This window comes from Oreochromis niloticus, linkage group LG17, assembly GCF_001858045.2.
Source record: "Oreochromis niloticus isolate F11D_XX linkage group LG17, O_niloticus_UMD_NMBU, whole genome shotgun sequence".
Classification (NCBI taxonomy): Eukaryota; Metazoa; Chordata; class Actinopteri; order Cichliformes; family Cichlidae; genus Oreochromis; species Oreochromis niloticus.
Window position 1 is genome coordinate 15,008,304 of NC_031981.2, and position 18,458 is coordinate 15,026,761.

Sequence of the window (18,458 nt, forward strand, 5' to 3'; positions counted from 1 at the left end):
CAGTATCGGACGGATACCGATACGTAATATCGGATCGGTCCATCTCTAATGCTTACTAGGTTTTTGGGAACATCTAACTGTATCCCACACTTAAAAAAATAAAATAAAATCAGAAGTTAACAAATTCTAATACTGCTGAACAGTCAGAGTTTACATTGAAAGATGGAGAATATCTTTAACTTAACAATTTGAAATGTTACAAATCTTGATACAATTGACATCAAAATAAAGATTATTCGTAAAATAAAGGCGAATTAACTGAAAACTTAACCAGAGCTCATATAGTTCTCATATTTTCCATTTGAATTTTTTAGTGCTCCCCCCATCTAATCCAAAAATTATTTATGTGTCCTGTGAAAACCAGGCTTGATCAATTTTTGACACTGCTTCACTCTCAAGTCTCACTGACACTAATAAGATAAAGAACTCCTGTTTTTTCTGACAGAACCTTTCCAGAACATTCCACATAAAGAACGAATTGTTCGGACGGGCGGGGTCTCGGTAAAACAACTGTTTAATATTATGGTGAACTTTGTATTGTTTTGTCAGTGGGGGGAAACGGGAGACTTTCATGTTCCCTCGTGAAGGTGGAAGACCAGTTAAGCCTGGTGCTGAGACGGGAAGCAGCAGGGGTGTGTCACATGGATCCGGCCTATTCAGCTAGAGTCAAACTGAAACCCTCTGGAGCCTGCATACCTTTGGATTCAGTATCTTCTCTGTGCTCTGCTTTCAATCTCATATAAACACATGAGTCACGCCTGCAGTGCTGCAGCGTTGTGGACCAGCATTTAAAGTTCAAACTGCCAGATGGTGCACCTGCTCTTTCAGGGAGAGAGGGCTGCTCTGAACAGTCCAGGATTTCCAGAGTCATTTAATACATTCATTGGGACCCAGTGTTTACAGAATTAGTACCTGTGTACGAGGCATCCGTAGACCTCCCAAGGACCTCTTCAGTCCACTGAGGCATTATATCAGGCTCTTTTTTTTTTTGACAACACGACTCTTCTTGTTTTAATCAAAACAGAAAACAGAAGTTGGAGGACAACTGCATTGTTTGTGTGTCCAAGATGATGAAATCCCCTGGATCACATGTGGTTCTTCTGTTGTGGTTTTATGGGCGTTCTTAGTTGTTGAGATCACACAAATGCTGAGAGGCAAGAGTGTCAAGACTGGTTGTTTACACAGTTACTGAAGCATGACCGAGACACTTGTTGGAGGTTCAAGGTTTACATTTTGTATTTGGTTTATGCACGAAAAACAGAATACATTGGAAGGATTGGGGAGATGCTTTTTTAAATATTTCTTGAAAAGGGCTAAGGGTGTGAACCGCACTTTTAATGATAAGAAATTTAAAAAAGCTGAAGTAATGGGGATGATGAAATGGGTTTATCTTTTTTTTTTGTTCTCGTTTTTTTTCTTTTCTTCTTAATCTGCAATGATGACACCAGCAAGCAAAGACAGAGGAACTGGGTCTGGAAATACTGACAGCTGGTGGGTTTTCTATTATGGATGTAGGCAGGTGGGTTATGCACTTCCCCATGGATGTAACACCAGACCCCTGTGTCCTGGCTTTGACTTTGAGCTTTGACCCATAGTGCCCTATGGCCTTGATGGAAGACCAATTTTCATAGAATCCATCCTGCTCGGTTGGATGGACGGTGGGATTAGCGGAAAAGGAAAACTAGTACTGGGAAAGCTGAGACTCTATCTCTGTGACATCTCTTTTTTTTCATGAAGTGGCCTAGCAGAAGAAGACCCAACAAAAAGGCTTTTGTTGGGTTGAGAAACCACAGTAGTTCTCCAATATTAAACAACAGATTATTTCCTGCTCATCATATAAGCAGAAAATACTCTTCATGTATTGATAGATGGGGTTTAATGCATTACAATTAAAAGAAAAAAAAACTACATTAACTTAATTTTAGTGCTTAAGTTTATTTGTTTAAAAGAGAATTTGACTTTGCATCACCTTCAGGAAGTTAGTGGACTAAAACAAAGGTCTCTATTTTATTTTGAAACTCCCAAAAGAGCATGGCTCATATTTTTGGAGGTTGAAAATAAAATGGAGACCTTTGTTTCTTGCCAGAAGACTTTTTTCCCTTTTTTTTGAAGGATATCTGAAACAACTACAAGCTGTGATCAGTGTGGCAGTTAATTCAGCCTCTTCTAAGCTGTGAGAGAATTGATTGTTCATGGGCACAGGGTTCAGTGCAATAACCCAGAGAGGTATCCGACAGGGTAACGAAATGAACATCCCTTTTTTCTGTGACTGGTGAAAAACGTAGAAGAAATAGAAAGAAAGTGTGGTTAAAATGAAGTGACCTGTCATTGTGTCCCTGTTTGTTGTATGGCAGCAATCAAAACCCAGAAGAGGAAGTTGTAGTGCACAATTCATTTTTTTTTCTTCTGTTGTCATTACATATCCAGGAGAGGAAATGTAACAGCCACAATGAATCTTCTCTCAGGTTTTAAATCCACAAGACTTTCCGATACATTTGGCCCCAAAAGTGTTTGCGTGAGATATCAGATATTCGAGTTTTAAAGCAGTGACTCCAGAAGAAAACAATGCTTCCATGGTTCTGGTTGCGGATAATAATACAAGAAATGGTCTGTTGTAATGTGGCATCATAAAAATTAGAACTTCACAGTGGCTGGAAAATATGTGAGATGTTTATGAGAGAGGCATTTGTAATGTTGGACCGCCTGGTTTCAGATTTTAGGAGCTGGTGCCAACTCGCTCAGCTGGTGTCGCTTCAAGCAGCCTTAGGGATCCTCGTCCAGTTTGATAGGAAATAGAAACGGCGTGGTGTCATGATTTATTTCGAAGGGAAATGCGGCGGCAGCTGTAACTTGTTAGAGTCATCAGATAAGGGAGTTACGTCGTGAAAATCAACCGGCAGACACTTTTATGTCCACACGACAAGGTGATAAAATCAGCATAGGAGAACAATATCGGATTATTCTGTCAGGATGTTAGTTTAGTCTTTGTAGATCAGCTTTGATCAAACTGACTAGGTGTTTAGACAGTTGGATTTTTTGATTAATGCTAGTGTCTGAACATGAGCCAAAACATCCATGCACCTAATTAAACACACTTCAAGGTTGAACGGTGGGCCAATTACAACCCAACCTTAGTTTCTCTTATGCAAATCAGCCCTCATCAATTGGCTTTTTACCTGAAAGGCCAGTATGAATATATTAACTCCATGCTAATGAGGCTTGCTTTCCATTTAGCTAAAGCAGAACCCATTCTGTGGTTGTCAGGGGTAGCTGGTGGGAGGACCCCAATCACTCATCTTGATAAATATTGAAGCAGGGGCTTATACCGCCCACTTTTCATTCATCTCTCCTCACAAGAAGAAGGAGTGGGTTTCATCACAGAAGCCTGACTTCAAACCTGGTGCCAAATGCCATTGCTCTTTGTCCGAACAATGCAAAGAGCTCTTGGGTTCACTTCTGGATGGCTGCACTCACCTAACACTGTGCTGACCCACTCACACATACTGGGTCTGCAAAAGACTTTATCCCGGCAACTGCCAAGCCTCTTTAGAAATAAAAAATGGCTGGTGCTGGAACATTCAGCCACCCATTTTCCTTGGGGATTTACCCTCTGGTATACAGTAATGGCTGGTGGCATATAAATATGGCAGAAGGGAAGTTAAAGTGTCGATCTAATACAAGAAGACCACCCAAGACATCTTGTGCTGGCTGACAGAGTCGTCCGATTGTCTGTGTTACTGACATACTCCAAATTCCCAGGAAAGCTGCACTCAGCATGCAAACAGCACTCTCAGCCTTACTGTACTGCAACTGCTGGTCATGGACAAAAGCCCTGTTGGATTTATATCTGCTGTGTGTCATTAATTTCCTGATTGTTGTCTGTCATCAATTATCTACATCCAGACATTTTTAATGTGAATCACATGGCTGAACAGAGTGCGTGAGTTGAAATATATGCCTTCTCTCATGCTGGCGTCCAAAAGCAGACACCATATCTAAACATGACATGTGAGATCGCAGTGTATTTTCTCCCTTGGTTTTCTGCGTGTGTTTGTGCAGAGTGATGTCAACCGCTGGTGCGTGGCTGACCTGTTAAGGTGACAGCTAGTATTTCGAAGAGACGAAACTTGAGCTGATAAACTGTCCATCATCCGCCCTGCAAGCCAGCTAGCTTGCAATCCCAGTGCCTCAATTAGCATTTATGCAGCGTCCTCAGATGTCACCAACAGTCTTATGCAGTCGCCATGACTTTTAGCCTGTGACCTCTCACCTGCCCACATCAGGAGTCCCTAGTTACTTCTAGTGGACAGTAAATCTCTGTGCTTTTACTGTCAGGAAGGATCTTGTAGAGAGTCTCAGAGGGAGGGGAGGCCTGCAGGAGATATGGGTCAGAGGATTTTTAGAGCTGTTGTTTTTACAAGGCATATAGGAAAACCATCTTCAGCCATCTTCAAGATTGAAATTATATTATACACTAGGGCATAAAAAGTCATCTGGTCCTTAGCAAGTTCTAAAATAATTTAAATACAACCAAGGAAGAAAAAGATCCGCAGTGATCTTAAAGAAGCAATTGCTGCTGCCTGTCCAGGTAGAAAAGTTTATTAGTCCATCTCTAAGCAGTTTGCAGCCCATCATTCAGCAGTGAGAAATTATTCACAAGTAGAAAACATTCAAAATGGTTTACAGTTTTCCGAGAAGAGGAGGTCCCACTGAGGTCATCCCAACCTGAGTTTATAATGCTCAGAGAAACTGCAAGAAACCCAAGAGCTACACCTCAGACTCAACAGTTATTATGTTAAATGTTAACGTTCATGAAAGTACAGTTAGAAGATGACTGAACAATGATGACCTTTTTGGAACGGTTGCCAAGAGAAAGCATCTTCTGTCTAAAAAGAACATAGCAGCACATCTTAGGTTTGCAAAGCTGTATCTGAACAAACCACAAGATTTCTGGAACAACGTTCTTTAAGAGATGAGTCCAAAGAGGAGATATTTGGCAAGAATAGACAGAATCACATTAGGCAAAAAGTAAACACAGGATATCAGCGCAAACATCTCATACCAGCCATCAAGTACAGTGGTGAAGGAGTAATTATTTGGGCTTGTTAGAATACCAAAGTATTCTAGAGCCAAATGTGAGGTGATAAGTCCAACAGCTAAAACTCAGTCAAAACCAGGTCATGCAACAGGACAATGAACCTAAGCACAACAGCAAATATACAACAGAATGGCCAAAAAAGAAAAGAATCAAAGTGTAGCAATGGACCAGTCAAAGTCCAGAACTCAGTCTGATCGAAATGCCGTGGCAGGTTGCTAAGAGAGCTGTGCATAAACAAACGCCAGCAAACCCTGCTTCTGTATGTTGGCTTCATTTTGTTAAATAATTAATGACATGGTGCAATAAATCCTGTGCTGTTGTTCATTTCAGAGTACATTTAAATAATTTTAGAACAAGATGAGTACCAAATAATTTTTTTTGATGCATAAACACTTATCAGAACAAATCATTGAGGGAATGAGGCACCTGGGTTGGTTCTGTTGTGCTGACTTAAAAAAAATGACTTGTTTAGGGGGGAAAAAATAGCATGTGCCTGGTTTTTAGCTTGTTGTGGATTTCTGTAGCAAACATTATTTTGCATGTGCTTGAAGAAAATCCGTGTCACAAAATATTCCCAGTAAAGTAAAAATAATGCGTCTTAAACCAGAGATAGTAAATCTGCGCATATGCACAGAAAATCTTGCATATGAATGTAGCCATTGTCCATTTCAATAAGCCGAGCTTACACTATACTACATAACAGAACAAGTGATGGAAGCAAACAAGCATAATCCTTTCATAAAATCGGATTACTGCTTTGTGTTAATGCCAATCTCTGACTAAAGAATTTTTCATAGACTTTGGCTCTCCTTGAAGAGACTCTGTCTTTGTTCGTATTGATGGCCATTGATTACCTTTCAACATGTTCCAGCGGGGGAATAATAAAACATTCAACAGGGTGCGCAAGGTCAGACTTGGAAAAGGCTAAAAACAGGCGGAGGAAGGCAGAGAAAGGCCAGCTGACAGAGGAGCTGTCAAACATCTCACGGGCTGTCAGCTTCAAGCTGGAGCTCACCACATTCCCGAATACCCCTGCAGAAAATGTCACTCTGGCAATTTCATAGAGATCTAATGACACGCGTGTGGGTTTGTGTGAGAATGCGTACATACACCCTTAAGAAATATGCCAAACACATGCTGGTATTCATATATGCACCACTGACCTATAGCTATTTGTACCGTATCTCTCTGTGTGCTGACAGGCTCATGCTTTGGCCTGCCATGAATTCCTCGCAACAACAGAGCATCACTGATTTTTCTTCATTATGTTTACTCCTCAAAAAATGAAGATGCTAACATGCAGGTGAAATGTGAAGGAGAGGCAGGAAAGCTGAGGCATGTTGGCGCGATGTCGCAGTCAAATACATCCTGTTCTGCTTCTGGCTACTTGTCAGTGTTGCCCTTTGACCCTTTGATCTTTTGTTGACCCCAAGAGAATATGCATGCAATTATTCAGTCCGTGTCTGGTGTCTGTGCTGCTGAATGATCATGATGCTCACTTAACAGGTAAAAATCTTTATAAAAGGTTTATCAAGAGTGGTTAAACCTCAGGCGAAAAAAGTTCATATTTAAAACCTCACATGAGAGGTTAATGTACAGTAATATCATCTGGGACTTCTCTTGAACAAAAGCAAGAAAAAGCCTTGGTTTTGAGGTATAGCTAAAAAGCTTGGAGACTGTGTCTCATAGCTGCATGCGGTTCAGAAAGCTGGAAAAGCACATAGCTTTAACAATGACTCATTGAAAAGTTTGCTACTTAAATGCAATCAAGTCAAAGAATGCACAATCAGGCACTTAACATTAGCACACACTCACTCACTCTGTCAGGTTTACTGACATGCACACGCTCACTCACACCATGTAAACATCCTCAACAGACAGCATGAACAGCACTATTTCTGTATGAAAAAATGGGGGGTGAGGGGATGCAATAATGACTCATGAAAGGGAGTGTATCCGCTCGTCGACGCCTGCTTCCTGATCTCCGTGCCTGGTTCTGGTTCAGGCCGTGGCACATGTGGCTCATACCAGTGCGATTTAACTGCAGACATCATTTTAATCAATCTCCCCTTTGTCTCAGCCAGGCTCTCAAACGTGTGTGTGCCAAAATCTACATTTAACACAAAAGCATATGGCCCATTCACTTTCAAATAAACATTGCTTCATGGCTTGACATTCCAAACGTATAGATTTGTAAGTTAATACTGTATTGAATATGGAAGTTTTCCAGAACAGCGGGAGACTGTTGATGAGGGTAAATGATCCTGATCGTAAACACAGGCCGCTGCCCCATCTGCCTACCAGGGAGATAAATGAGCCAGAATGACATTTGGCACCAGTTAGGCCAACCTCTGATACAGTAGCAGAACCAGTAAACGGCACATTAGTGAATAGAAGCTTATTTTAAATAACACACCTTACAGTTTCAAAGTTTATACAGCATAATAATGTCTCCCACAAGTATGCAGAAACCTATTTACAGTGCACCACCCAATATTTAAACCACGTTTTGAATCACAGGAGTATTTTAGTGTAGTAGTAGTATTTTGTGAGATACCCACAGCAAAAATATATTCATTTTGTAGGCTCAACCACGCAGCAGCCTCAGGGGTTGAAAAATTAAGCGGACATCGATGTGCCAAAAACAGTTGCTCTAGTGGCCACTTGAGGCTGACTCCAAAAGTGTGTCATTCCCAGTAGACATCCATGCTAACGAGCCCAGATTTACAGCAGAAACTAATATGTTTTTAGGCTGGTACAGAACATCTCTGTAGCTTTATAGGCAATTTCCTCCATAAAACCATGTCTGGTGTCTGTGCTGCTGAATGATCATGATGCTCACTTAATGTATTAAAGGTTAAAGATATGGCGAATGTTTGTTCTTGCTCAGCATTCAGTTTTGGTAATTGAATGGATTTTAATTATAGGGTGGGAGTACCTCAGGAGGTAGATCTCTGACTTCGTGCCAAATATCCTTGGACAAGGTACTAACTCCAATTCCAAATTGCTCTCTAATGAATGTATCTGAATGTTAGACAGAAGCACTTAAGCATAAAAAAGTGCTTGAATGAATATAGGTTGAGAATAGGTTGTTTGAGCACTCTGGTAGAGTAGAAAAGCACTTTATATAAACTAGTCTATTTACCATAACTGGGCAGTTTTCACTTTTCATTGTCCAGGGTTAATGTGGTGAAGGTGCATATTTAACTTTGTGGCTTGTTGAAAGGGCACTTTTACCTCTCAGTATCAAGCATTACTGTAGCTGCGGCCTCAAGGCTTCTTGAAAAGGTCTAAGAACTTAATGTCATGAATTGGAAACGAAAATCAATTTTAACTTTGTTCTGATGAGACCAAATCTATAGTAACAACACTGCAGACATTGATCTGAAAGTTGGAGGATTTCTATGTCTGAGAGCAAATAAGTTTCTCGTCGAAATCTCAGCATTTCAGCCTGATTCTGAAACAGCACATGCATCAAACATAGCATAAAGCAGGCCAAAATAAATGTTGAGAGAACAATAGATACTTAAAGCAATTGAAGGGGAGTATAGCAATTATCTTTTATCACACTTGGTATCCCTAAATAGTTTTGCTGTAAGCAAAGGAGGCCTCTGTTTATTATCCGCAGCACGGAATAGAAAAGCACCACTTGAGAGTTTATTATTTGGGTTAGCTGCAATTTTCACTGTTTATTATGCGTTTTTAATTGCGGTCTGGCTGCATTCGCTTGAAGAGTGCAAGAGCAAAAGGAGAGCGGGAGAGAGGAATGTTGGAGACAGCAACTTCTCTGCAGGACGTGAGGCTACACCGGGAGTCCCACGAACCTGCCTTACCCCCGGATTGGATTTCAGCAGTGACACGAGGAGGTAAAGGGAAAGGGATATTCAAGTGTTGTGAAATGATCTATGTGCAGTTTAGCCACTGGTTTATTTTTTTTGTTTAGTTTGCTCCAGCTCACAGTAATTAACTGGTCCTCACATCTGGGAGCAGAAGAATCCAGACTGAATGACTGACCTTTTAAACACCCAGCAGGTGCCAAACCACCTGTGCTGTCCTCCCCGCTGGGACACCAGTCTCCTATACATCTTCCAGGACTCTTCATTTATCTTTCTGGCTGCTTTGGATTGAGCACATACTGCCTGACTTGTTCCTCCCCCGTGTTTTTGTAAAAAATGAGCCTCCACCTTGCTCTCTGTAAGACTCTCCTTGCATCTGGTGTTCAGCCATGCCAAACTTTCTTCCAGCAACCAAGAGTTCAAAATGCTTTCTGAGTCAAAAACAAAGCTGTTTACTTTTGACTTGGTGTTACTGTTACTTGACTTACTCTTACTGACAGTATGATAGCGACCATCACACTCTGAGATGACTGCTTTTGACCAAAACCTTGCATGTTGTTATTCTTTGGAACGAAATCCTTTTTTTTAATGTATTACTGGCAAACACCTTGGTCCTGTGCACTCCCAGTGAACCTATATTAAGTGCATTGTCTCAGACAGGGCTGCTCTTTGTAAAGTCAGTGTCATAACTGTTCAAGCACTTGAGTACTGCAGAGAATGTCCCCCAATTCCAGGCATATTTGTAAAGAGCAGCGATACAAAGAGACTAAAGGTAAAAGTAGGACACTGGACACTTTTTAGCACAGCTTTTTCACATATTGTTGGGAGACTGCGACCGATCTACTCTGGTTCATATACACTAACATAAATGACACATAGGGCATACTTGTGCCAGTGTAAGCAGGAAACAGATGGTTGCTTGCTAATAGAAAATACTACAGAGTAAGGATGGCAAAAGCAAAAAGAGTTTTTTGCTTGGAACTAGGTACAAAATATGGCAGCATATTAGAGGAGTACCCACAGAAAAACGGCAAAAAAAATGCTATGTGAGCCCAGCTTTAATGACCCTTCAGGACTCGATTAGGCCATGAACACAGGTGTCCAATTGCAGCACATGCAAATACACACATCTACATCATTGTACAGATAAGCACTCATCAAAGATAAAGTCCTGAGCTGGTTGAGGAATTAATGTGCTTCAGATAGCGCACTTGAAACTCTCCATTTATGGTCCTCCCTGTAGTGAAAAACTCTTTCACAAAGCAAAACAAATCTAATCTAATCCACACTTAGAAAGAGACTCAGTCATTCAAGGCAGACTGATTTTCAGCATGGCCACCTAAGACCTTTTTAGGTGGCTGTTTGGAAACAATAATGAGAAAAAAGTTGAATAAATAATGTGACCAAAGATGCGAAAGATAGCGATGTCAGCTTTTTTGCTGTCATTAGTTTGGGCTTTTTTTCTTAAAGATGGCTGTCACATTTAAATACTCAGAGGTTGCAGAGCAGAGAGAGTCTGGACCTGGACCACAGACTGGTTCATTTATTTGGAATGAAGCAATAAGCAAAAGGAAAAAAAACATGAAACCATAAAAGGGAAAGAAATAGAGAAGAAGAAATGAGAATGAAAGAGGAGGAAATTGAACTTTGAAGAGTGTGTTTCTGGGCCAAAACTAAGAAAAATCTAGAGAAAGGGAACAAAATAAAACTACACCTGCTTTAGACTTATACTGCGAGGCTTCACTCACTGTCTGAGTGCAGAAACCTTGCTGATGGACAGCCTCAGCTGCTCTGTGCCGCCTAATCCACATCGAGAGGTACTGAAAGGTGATCAAACGTCTCCTTCCGCTCCTGCACACTATCCCTCTATTGCAAAAAGGTTACTGCACCACTCATAGCTCAAGGGTATGAGTGATCCACTATCCCTTCCACGGATACACGCAACCATGCAGACGGACACACGCACAAAAGTCAAACCTCCCCATCCAACCAAAAGAGAGTTAAAGAATCCCAAAAATAATCTGTGTCCGGAGAAATAAATGAATAAAACAGGAGAATCAAAACCAGAAGCAGCAACAATACCCACATGCCCACAGCACAGAGTGGTATGATTAAAGTTTAACTAGGAACAGATACAGGGTAGTTCTGACAGGCGGTGCCACCTCCTCCCTTTGGTAGACACACAGGAAGACAATGGATAACTAAGGACTGTCCACAGATGGAAATTTAATGCCTGGGGCATGTTGGATTATATAGAAGAAAAGGTTTCAAACTCTGATCCATCAAACAAGATTAAACAACTAACTGAATCCTCTAGCATAGTTGCTAAAGATCCCAGGTGAGTCCTATTCCACTCTGTTATAATGTACAGACATGGCATCAGTTTAACTTCATTACACCAGAGGATAATCATTACAATTAAGTTGATGAGTATTTTTTTTTCTTACCTTCAAAGGAAAGGAAGACTCTTGGCAGAGGCTGCGGGAGGCTGGAGACCCTGGTGCAGAGGAAAAAGAGAGCCAGGAGGGAAAACGCCATGGCTGACACCAGAGGTGGCCTGGCCAACCCCTCCGGCCTGCCCATAACTGCACCACTCAGGAACCAAAGCCAGTCACTGTTGCTGGAGAGAGGTTTTGGAGAGAAAATAGTGAATTCTGAGAACATGCTTCTTCATACTTCAATGCTAAAATCAAAACTAAGTTAGCATTCATGTCCCACCACAGGCGTTGTTATAAAAATTGCTTATGTACCACAAAAATACCTAAGATATGTCCCAGTTAAATATAGAGATAGCATTTTTATATGTTATTTTAAATAGGATTTACTAGAGTCATAGTGCACATTCAAATATAATCATTAGAAATAAAAAACATTTTCTTGTGGTAACTGCGGGCAGGTTTCTGAAGAACATAGCAATTAACCTTTGATGTAGCAAGTTAAAGGTTAGCAAGTTATCCACAAGGTCATGCTTTCATATGCAATAAAGATTTACAAAACTATATGCTCTTTCGGCTAACTTTGTGGCGGTGGAAACCACCATGCAAGGACCAGGGAAATTCCTAAGAATTAATAAAAGAAGTATAATCAAAAAAATCCATGTGGTAAAGCTAGTTGGTCAGAGGCTTGATCACTGATTCCTCCAGTCAGTGTGCTGAAGTATCCTTGGACAAGAACCTTAAGTTGCCCCCGATGCCTTCATTGGAGTACATGTGTGTTTGTGAATGTTAGAAGCACTTATGAATGGGTTGCATGATTATCTGTATGACTTTGGTGAATGGGAGTTAGAAGAAAAAAGAAGAAAGAGTCCTCATCAGATTAGATGGGATTATAAGACACTATGTAGGTACGAGCCCATTTACTTTTTAACAGTTTAGCAGTGTTACCAAAATGTTGCTGGAGGGTTTTTTTTTTGGTGGCCAACATTAATTACAAACCTAATAGTCTTGTTTTAGCTCTGGTTTGGTATTCATTAATTCCTGATAGAAACATTTGGCTCATTAAACAGCAAACATACAAGTAGCTGAGGACTTGAAATGATTTATAGCTTTATCTATCTGAGATTTGGTATGCATTATGGGTTTATGCACGACCGAGAGTTGGTTGATGGCTTATTTCAATCAGTAAATTTCAAAATGGAACAGATTTGACGTATAGGTTACATAGCAGTGGAGCATCGAACTTTCTGACAACCAGTGAAGCCATTAAATTGAATTTAGTCAATTTAATGGCTCTTAATTTTCATCTTAATGCAGTCCAATTACAGTGACTATATATGACATATGAAGACTGGTTAATTGGTACCAACCAGTCATGGGATCAAGATTTGAAATGTGATTTTTTTTTTATCTAACTTTGCAGGATGACAACACCCTACAGAATACAGCACATTGCTAGTTTCAACAGCTAATTCATCAGTTTCACTGATCTAGAAATGCTGAGTTACAGCGAGAAGCACTGAACAAACAACACTGAATAAAGAAAGAGATAAAAAAAACAACAACATGTCAGTTAAATCCCATCACTTGCTTTATCTTTGCAAATGTACAGCTCTTAAATATGGATGAGTGAAATCTGCACAAAAGAGCTGCTGGAGAAACTCTCGCCACAGCCTCTTCTCATTTCTTTTCCATAACGGGACAAGAGCAGCTCAATTATTGATAGAGGCAGGTACTGTACTGCCTGTGGGGCGCTAACTCCTGCAATGAAACACTCCAGAGAAGGGCCGGGCTGTTTTTAACCACTCATTTGGCCGCTCCACCACCTGTGCTTTACAAAACCACATCGCACTAGACATAAAACAAAAATGACCCTTTCACATGCAAAAACAAAATAAAAATTTCACAGACTAAATCTCTGATGTCATGCCTTATGGATGTGCAATAAAAAATTGATGGCCAAGAGATAAGAAAGCTGCAAGTTCGCTATGAAAATTTCAGTTTGGGGGTGTGGTGTACAAATAGGTTAAAATATGCGTATGAGGTGGAGTGCAGCATGACTGATATACAGCTTAAGTGGAATTTTGGTGTTCAGGTGCATAAGGATAACATATGGAGGACTGCTGGGGGACGAGATGTCTTTGGCTGCACTTGAGAGAAATAAAACAGCACGGGGCCCCAGCCGCTGTAGCTGCAGCCCTTCTCCTGCTGCATCATCCACACAGCCTCACACATGCACGCACACCCTCCCCTTCAAGCTCAGGCATTCACACAACTTGCCTTGCTCTGGCTTCTGTCCCCAAAAGATCTAGTCCCCAAAGAAACTGGTCACCCAGTTTGTACATAAAGCCCGATGTGCTCTGATTCTGAAATATTGTACAGTGAGATTTCCGCCTTTGTCATAATACAATTACAGCAGTTTTGCAAGTCCTCCAAATCTTAGAATATCGAATATAAAATGAAACAGTTAATGTATCTTTGTGCTAAAAGCAGAACATTGGTAAAATTACTTAAGGCTAAAGACTCAAGACTTTGCAGCACCCTGTCTTTTTCATTTATAGCTTCTAAACTTCATCAGGTCAAATATCAAACTTGAATATTTTTCACAGCGTTCCAGCTTTAGGTAAGTTTTCCTTTAGTTATGACTTGAATGTTTGTAAGTATACAGATCAATGGTGCAAAAATATTTTGTGCCAAACCTTGTCCATGTGCCATCTTTCATAAAAAAAGCATACTGCAGTTGATATTTTAGAAAATATCAACTGCAAAATAAAATTTAGAGACAACCCTAATTTTTTAAGTGAGAACTACATTTTCCCATATTTTTAGGTGGACTGACCTTTTGAGCTGCCGAGCTTCCACACCTACCACTCCCTGCTCCCTTCAGAGAGTTGGTGATCTCCCCACGGAGAGGCTCTGGTATGGAAATGTTGGTCTCACAGCTGCTAAACTCATCCTCAAGGGAGTCTCATGTGCATACTGTGATATCCCCACGAGGTTGTGTTCCGACACTTTGCTATGCCACACTAAATACATGAATGAGCTCACTCTCCCTCACACTCGTGGAGCACTGTAACGCTCCCCACAATGAAAGGGTTTCCCAGTAAAGGATGTTTTCCTATTTGTTGCCATGAACAAAAATAATAAATTCTCCAATTAATTTCTCTGAGCTCTTCGGCCCAGAAATTCCAGGGCGTCAGTGTGCCAGGAAATCTCTGTAACACCAATTAAATGTCTTCTCACAAAGCAGGTCAGTGAAATGAGCGAACGGATAGTTATATTTCCAGTGAGGTGTAACGATAATTGTGTTTATTGTGCTCATTGCTTGGCTGGCAGCCTAATGAATTTTCCATCTTGCCATTTTGGAGGCTCAAAAACTAATATTGATGAAAGTGGAAAACTGCATGGATTATCGCTCCCATCTGCTCCTATTAATGCTTTAAACACATGAACCATAATCAGCTATGAGACGATTGGGAACGAGTCCTCCCGTTTGGATTCAATTTGGCATTTTGATCAATACAGCAAGAATTAAAATCTCAATGATAAACAAGTTTTGTCCTAGCAGGACGGTGTGCGTTCATACCACACCCTGTCATTCAGTTGTCAGCAGCTCTATTACAGCCACACATTCCCCTGCACACATGACCAGCAGGCACAGCTAAAAGTGTGTATTTCAACTCTTAAACTTCATACAAGCACATTGACTAAGATTAATTTTCTGATTTCAAACCCTGTGACTGACCACAACTTTTTTTTTTTTTTTTTTTTTAAAAAGCTCTAAATAAAGAATCTATATAGTTATAGACAGATGCTGGTGGAAACCTAAACCAACGATTTAAGCCTTTTTAGATGAACGAAGAAATAAAAAATGTTCATAAAGTCATGTTTTCCATTTTACTGGCTGCAGTGTAATAACCAGTCACAGTGTATTTAAAAGGAATTGTTCACCAAGCACATGAGTGGAAAATAAAGCATGACACAGAAGTCTGATGTAATACCACACATGATTTCGGAGAAGCACCAAGTCATCTGGCAGACTCTTCCACAGTCAGATTGAGTTTACTTGCAGCTCTTTTTTACCAATTCTCACTGGTGGGACTCTGCACCTGTTAGCCTGCTGCCTACCAACTCCTCTCTGCATCCACTCCACTGCATAAAAAGTACAGTGTGGTACAGGCAGTACAGGCAGGTAAACCTTCTACCTTTAGAGACGGGAACACATCAGACCAGTGACTCACCTCTCAGGAGCTTCCTCCGGTGCTGGTCCAAGTTTAGGAAGGCGGGATCGTATTTCTCGCCTGTTTCCAGTATCCTCTAATAACACCAAAGAAGAAAAATGCTGCTATTCCATCTAAGTGCTCAGAGAGCAGACTTGACTGAGAGAGCACAGGAGAGAGGAGAGGAGAGGAGAGAGGGAGGAGAACGAAAGACAGAGAGAGCGGGTGTCCTATTACACACTCTTCACCGAAGTCCCCCCTCCTCCTCCTCCTCTTCCTCCTCCCCACCCCTCCTTTCCACGATCGTCCTCCCTCTCTCCGTTAACTAGACAGCAAACGGATCACATGCACAGCTTAAAACATCAGAGAGGCAGAGGACGTTTACCTCACACAGTAAGAGGGTGAAGCCCGAAAAGGTCAGGCACACTCACATCGCAAACAGATTGCATTGCTTTTAATCTGTGGGTGATCCACTAGTTAGATTGCCTCCTGTGATACAAATGAAATCAGATGTTTTCTGCTCATTTCCACTTTTATGGGCCTTTTTTCTTTTCCACTGGGAAACAAACTATTTTAATTACTGGGTACTTGAAACTTTGCAAATCAAATAATCGTCAGAGAAGAAGCATTTTCTCTCTGAAGATGGTTCAAATATGAACTACAGTCATGCTCGCCACTATGCATGGCATCACTAAAGTCAGGTGATGTCTGGGTAGTCAGCTGTTATGTTAAATATGACCCAAATTGCCCAATAAGTATAGCAATAGTAGTGATGATCTCTGTTAGCACTTGCCTGAAAGTGATGGGAACATATTGAGTTTGCAGATCATGAACAAAATTATGATCATGAACGAAAGAAACTGTGGGATTTTTAGAAAGATCTCAACATCAATAAAGATTTCACTTTGTTTTTACTAAATTTAAGGGGTTTTCATCTAAAATCTGGACATCAGGTGATCACCTATAAGCCAATATAAGCGCCATGCTTCAGAAGAGCGTTGCCAACCTCTGAGCAAACCCACTATCTTGGATGAAAAAGAAAGAATATTACTTTGTTTTTTTTCCAACAAAGTCTTTAAAAAGACAAAGAGCAGTATAAAAGTGATATTTTTCTCTTGCCCTTGTTATTTATCCGGTGCACAAATATGATACACAACAGGCATGAAAACAGAACCACTTTAAGTGGGCAGATGACTCTTGTTATTGTTAGTCCAGCTCCAGGATAATGAGACCAGCCATGGCCTGTCATTGATTACTGTGTTAAATATCACGATCTTCAGTTAAACATATATATGACAAGAGATATGATCACTGATTCTTAGAAAATATACTCATACACAAGATTAAATCATTAATGGAAAGATGTTGGGGAAATGTTATCACATTTATAAATCTCTTAACTCTAAACTGAACTTTGAGGCAAACGGTGCAGCTGTGCATTAAAAAAGGCACCAATGTCTGTCGAGTTTGAGGAAACTTTCTAAAATCCACATTGATAATTTTATTTTAAGTCACCTTTATTGAGTCTGGTTTATTCTCTTCCTTGGTTCCATGGTTTGGATACATATCTGTAAAGAACAAAACCAGATTAAATCAAATTGTTAAATGGTTAAAAGAGGCCACAGCTGAGCCCAGCTCCCCGAGCACCAGACAGTCACAGCAGTAGGCTGGCTCTATTATATTTGATCACTCGCACTTTTCACACTGAGCACCAGTTTCCAGCCTTTCAGTCCCAAAGTGCAGAACAACAAGGTTTAAAAACAGCTTCTCCATTATTATTTATTTATTTTTATTCTTCACTATGTTGCGTATGCTTGTCTGTTGTCTGTGTTGAAAAAGCGCACGTCGGGATGGATGACTCATTTTACTGCAGACCAGATGTACCAGCGGGTGCAAATAAAGTAACCTGAACCTGAACTTGAATGTGTAGCGATTCTGATAAACTGAAAAAAATCACTGTTAACACACAGTTACTTTAAATGAGCTCAGTGAGGAAAGCTTGGCCAGCATGGGAAGCTTATAAAGCTATATTGTGTAAGTAAACCCTGCCAAACCTGCTTCAACATAATTATTTATTCCAATACAGATTTTGCAGCTTCAACACAAGGCGTCAGGAAGACTTGGCCAAAAACCCGAGCGCTACAGTATGTAATATCAGGTACCACTCACAGCAAGCCTTTGATTTAACCTTGTTTCCACACTAAGCTGCAGAGAGATACCATGCAGTTTCGATTTTTGTAAAATTCATGTGAAAAGGTGTTTTTTTTCTTCCCCCTTAGCTGGGTGTCACATGTCACTACATTGCAGGTATATGAGGCAGGATGTTAAGGATTTTCCACTTTAGCGCAGCGGTTTTATGGAAATATTTGAGCAGATTGCTAAAAATCAGAGCATAGGAAAGACAGAAAATAAAAGGTGGTGTGTGAGCCAGCTCTCTGATGAACACATCTGACGGTAAGAAAAAGTAAAACAGGGGGAGGGAAGAGAGGATCACTGGTGGCTCAGACAGGAGGAAATAATTACCCCTCGCCTTGACAATGGAGCCAGATTTACGCCTCTCCAATTAAAGTGTCAGGATGGCCCGCTAGAGCGGTGCAGGTTTTTCATTGGTGCATGACGACTATATTGCAAGGTCCTCATAGGTGGAGAAGGAGAAGAATAGAAAGAGGTGGGTGAGAGCAAAATTGAGATGAGGCGTATCTTTTACGGTCCCCGTGACAGAGCCGCAGCAGTAAATTAACTTGATGAGAGTGGAGAGCCAAAGTGAGGGTGACAAATGGCAGACAGGTGTGCTGTCCGACATGACATATGATTATAGAGGACTTTGTCTTACAGTAAGTGATTGTAAAAGAGATGAATTTGGTCCAAT

At 40.7% G+C, this 18,458-nt stretch overlaps 1 protein-coding gene across 4 annotated transcripts in view; it reads right to left on the reverse strand.

Annotated features, from left to right (window-relative positions):
- Positions 1 to 15,803, reverse strand: part of sema3c (sema domain, immunoglobulin domain (Ig), short basic domain, secreted, (semaphorin) 3C) — a 45,166-nt gene extending 29,363 nt beyond the window's left edge. The window contains exons 1-2 of one of the 4 annotated variants that reach the window (XM_003452028.5): positions 15,611 to 15,803; positions 11,382 to 11,551 (exon numbers count right to left, since the gene is read on the reverse strand). In XM_003452028.5, coding sequence (XP_003452076.2) covers positions 11,382 to 11,517 — 136 coding nt within the window. In that variant the 5' untranslated portion in view covers positions 11,518 to 11,551; positions 15,611 to 15,803. Of the gene's footprint in view, positions 1 to 11,381; positions 11,555 to 14,208; positions 14,348 to 15,610 lie in introns of those variants that run through there. The other 3 variants (XM_005456656.4, XM_005456657.4, XM_005456658.4) reach the window with 3 other exon arrangements.
- Positions 15,804 to 18,458: the final 2,655 nt, after the last annotated feature.